Source organism: Apis laboriosa, unplaced genomic scaffold (genome assembly GCF_014066325.1).
Source record: "Apis laboriosa isolate Shangri-la unplaced genomic scaffold, ASM1406632v1 scaffold40_cov151, whole genome shotgun sequence".
Taxonomy (NCBI): domain Eukaryota; kingdom Metazoa; phylum Arthropoda; class Insecta; order Hymenoptera; family Apidae; genus Apis; species Apis laboriosa.
Genome location: NW_025223180.1, coordinates 3,368,750 through 3,372,479, shown reverse-complemented (window position 1 = coordinate 3,372,479; position 3,730 = coordinate 3,368,750). Strand labels below are relative to the sequence as shown.

The following is a 3,730-nucleotide window of genomic DNA, read 5'->3' as shown; positions in this document are numbered from 1 at the left end:
TTTTTTTTTTTTTTTTTTTTTTTTTTTTTTTTTTTTTTTTTTTTCTTTCTATTTTCCTTTTGCTCGGTTGGTTGGTTGTTGGAATTTCGTAGAGAGAGGGGCGATACAAGGGGTTCACATATATATATATATGCGAGTATATATATAAGAGTATCTGGAGTTACAAGAATATATCCACTGAGGAGGAGTATATATATATGTATATATATAATGTACAAATAGATGTATATATAATATACGTATATAGATATAGATAATATATATATGTATATGTATAATATAAATACGACACACACAGAGAGCATGCGACACGCACGACAGGTGGACAAAAATACAAAAAAACGTAGTAGGTATCCCAAATAGAGTGAGAGAACAGACTCCTTGTGAATGAAACAACGAGAATCGAGACAAAATGTGAAAAGGAAGTAAAACACGGACATAAGAGAAGATATGAAGAGGTTTCAACTTACCTCGAGCAACTGTTGATTCCTAATCTCCCGCTCCCGTCTAACCGCCTCCTGTCTCTCCGTTTTCTCTTGCTCCTTGATCAACCTGAAACCGTATCGATCGATCGATCATCATCATCATCATCATCATCGTACACACACAACATCATATATATATATATATATCGGTATACGTTCTAATCCAATCATAATACGAAAACGAATCGAATCGAAACTGAACAGACCGAAAATTATGGAAAATTATATTTAACGAATTGAACGAAAAATAAAAATCCGATTCGACTCGATAATTTTTTTAAGAAAGTGACGTCTTTTTACCTAGCTTGTTCCTTGTGTCGCTGCGCCTCCTCCTTGGCCAATTTTTTCGCGTACGCCAACTTCTCCCTCTCGTATTGGTTATTCGTCCTCGAATCCCTGAAACCACCCGCGGCTCTCAACTCCTCCAACCTTCTCGCCACTTCCTGAGCCCCCAACCTGACGAATTCCGCCTCCGCGAGGCCCATAGTCGGTTGTAGAAACTCGCCTACAAGTGGGCGAGAGGAGAACGAGAAGTTGGCGGTCGTCAACTCGGGCGGATTCTGTTGCTCTAGAAACTGAAACAGCCAATTCTGAATTCTAATTACGTGAGCCAAGGGTGAATGAAATAAACGGAAAAATAATAATAACAGTACTTGGAAAAGAGCAACAATTATGGACCAACCTTGGCTAAATCCGGGCTGCTTCTGAACGTCTTTCCGCAAGGGCTGTAATAAGACACGTCACCCTTTATCACTCCCGACTTCCCCAATCCCTTGATGACGGTCTCCCGCTTCCAACCGCGCTCCAACGGCACCTGGAGATCCCTCTCGCTGGGCTTCACCTTTCTTCTCTTCGCGCTTGAGACGCCGTCCGTGTTGTCGTCGTCGGTATCCGTCACAACGTCTGTGTTGCTACCGCTTTCGCTCGTCACGTCCATGTTGCTCTCCTCGCCGGAGACCTCGAGCAACTTGTTCTTCATCTTCTCCTGCAAAGACCGCTATATAGGGAGCATGGTTTTAGTGGGAAATCATAAGCGAAAAAGAAAAAAAAAAAAAAAAAAAAAAAATCCGCCTCCCTTCGAACTTTACTCGTTTACTTCTCCCCTCCGTGATAATGGTGTGGCTGCTCCATCGTTCGATTTTCGAATCAAACGAATCGTCGGTTAAAAACGAATCGATCGTGATGTATTTTCGATAAAATTGATAATGAACCAATAATGAACCAATAACGAACCAAAAAAAGAAAAAAAAATAAAAAAAAAAAAGAAAAAACAAATGTGAAAAAAATGAAGTGAAAAGAAATTACATCGAAAAATATATATATATGTGTGTATATATATATATATACATATCGACCACGAACTTTACCTGATTCTTGTCATCTGTCTGACCGGTCTGACCGGTCGCTGTAGCGTGCAATTGAGCAGCCAGAATATTCGACCTCAGTAACGAGACCTGATGGGACAATGGCACACTGGGGTCCAACGTGGGCGTCGGTTTGATTCCCAGGGCTCTGCTCTGAGCGAGCAACGAGGCAACCGTGTTCTTCTTCGGTTTCGAAACGCCGCGACCCAGGTTCCTTGGCCGGCCGTCCTTGTGGTGGGTCGTGCTTGCGCTCTCGCTCTCCTCGCTCCCGCTGCTCGGTCGTTGCGGTGAATCGGCGGCGGCGAACAGCTGCGCCAACGAAGGGCTAGGGGATGCCGGCACCGGCACGGAGTTCTGCGGCACCCTTCGAGGCTTCGGTCCTGGCTTTCTTCTCGCTACCACGCGCAAATTTACGATTTTCGTGATACGTGGTGGCCATACATTGAAATATTCGTATACAGAGAATATAATTTAGAATATAATGAAAATTTTTAGATGATTAAGACGAGGATGGAAGAGTGTTAAAAATGGAGAAAATTGGAGTTTTTAGATATTCGTGGATTATTCCGAGGCGACGAACGCTACTCACAAGTTCGATCGGAGGCGAGTAACGACTGACTTAAATTACTGAGCTGGCTGAGCGGCTGGCTGCCGGAAATCGGCGAATTACTGCTGGTCGTCGCCGGTTTCAACGAGAGGTTCAGCGGCGCGTCCGAATCGTTCGAGTTGCTCGTGTTGGTGGTGGTCGTGTAGGAAGATGGTGCCGGTAGAACGGAGCCGTTCGTCGAATGTGCCGGCAATTTGATCACCTCCACGCGATCCACCGACTCCCTGTAATCGTTCGACTCGCTCTGAAAGAAATTAAAAACGTCTTTACGTCCCCCTTCCTTCCTTTATTTAATTCTTTAACGTTTAATGATTATTTAATTGTTTTTTCGAAAGAGGTGAACATTTTTTTTTCTTCCTAATTTTGCATTTTAAGAAATTTCATATTTTTTTTTTTTTTTTTTTTTTTTTTAAGGCCGATAATTACCCCCGTGCGATTATACTTTCTCGGTTCCATCATCAGTGACGTGGTGGTCGTGTTTGTTTGATGAGCGGTGAGAGCGGGTACGGGGGGCGGATGTACGCTCACGCTCGGCGTGTCCAAGGATATGGTCTTCTTTCTACCGCGGTTCGTTGTGCCAGGAACCTTTGGACCGACTATGCTCGACGTGTATTTGATAATCTCTGTATCGGGTGGCAGGCGTACACCTCCTAATATACTGCTAGGATCGCTAAATAAATAAAACGTTTTAGATTATTCAACGATATTTTGAACAAATATTACCAATTATTAAATCTATGCTTTTGTATTTAATACATGAAAATAGCCCTTTAAAGACACGATTATGAATTATATAACTTTGTAATTCATTTTGATTGTTACATTGTAAACAAAATAAAAAAAAGAAGCAACAAAAAAAAAAAATAAATCTAACATTAAATGCAGAAAGGATAAATTTAATCAGTGTCGACAAAGGGCTAAATGTTCACCGTGCGTAAACGCTTTTTTCCCCGCGACTATTTTGAATATTAAATGCAACGGGACGTGTGACTAGTTAAAGGACAAATTGTTTAAAACGACGCGACGTTAAGGGCCATCGAGCAATCATAACAACGAAATTACACGGTTTACAAGCACCGTATGAAAGTTAAATGAACGGGAGCAGAGCCGTTAGCGTGGAATTCACGGTGAGAAGAACGAGATGGAAACAGAGAAAAATATATATACGCCCGTGAATCGCGAATAACAAAAATATCGATCGTACGAATATCCCTTTCGATTCGTTTTATATTTCGTTTCCTCTTATATTTCTCTTTTTTTCTTTTTTTTTTTTT

The 3,730-nt window shown here is 41.7% G+C and overlaps 1 protein-coding gene across 21 annotated transcripts in view; it reads right to left on the bottom strand.

Annotated features, from left to right (window-relative positions):
* Nucleotides 1–3,730, bottom strand: part of LOC122715898 (bromodomain adjacent to zinc finger domain protein 2B-like) — a 142,528-nt gene that overhangs the window by 20,948 nt on the left and 117,850 nt on the right. For 18 of the 21 annotated variants that reach the window (XM_043938446.1, XM_043938445.1, XM_043938458.1 and 15 more), the window contains 6 exons: nt 2,883–3,126; nt 2,439–2,700; nt 1,853–2,244; nt 1,168–1,482; nt 786–1,075; nt 471–552 (listed from right to left, as the gene is read on the bottom strand). In XM_043938446.1, the coding sequence (XP_043794381.1) occupies nt 471–552; nt 786–1,075; nt 1,168–1,482; nt 1,853–2,244; nt 2,439–2,700; nt 2,883–3,126 (1,585 nt within the window). The remainder of the gene's footprint in view (nt 1–470; nt 553–785; nt 1,076–1,167; nt 1,483–1,852; nt 2,245–2,438; nt 2,701–2,882; nt 3,127–3,730) is intronic. The other 3 variants (XM_043938457.1, XM_043938460.1, XM_043938459.1) reach the window with 2 other exon arrangements.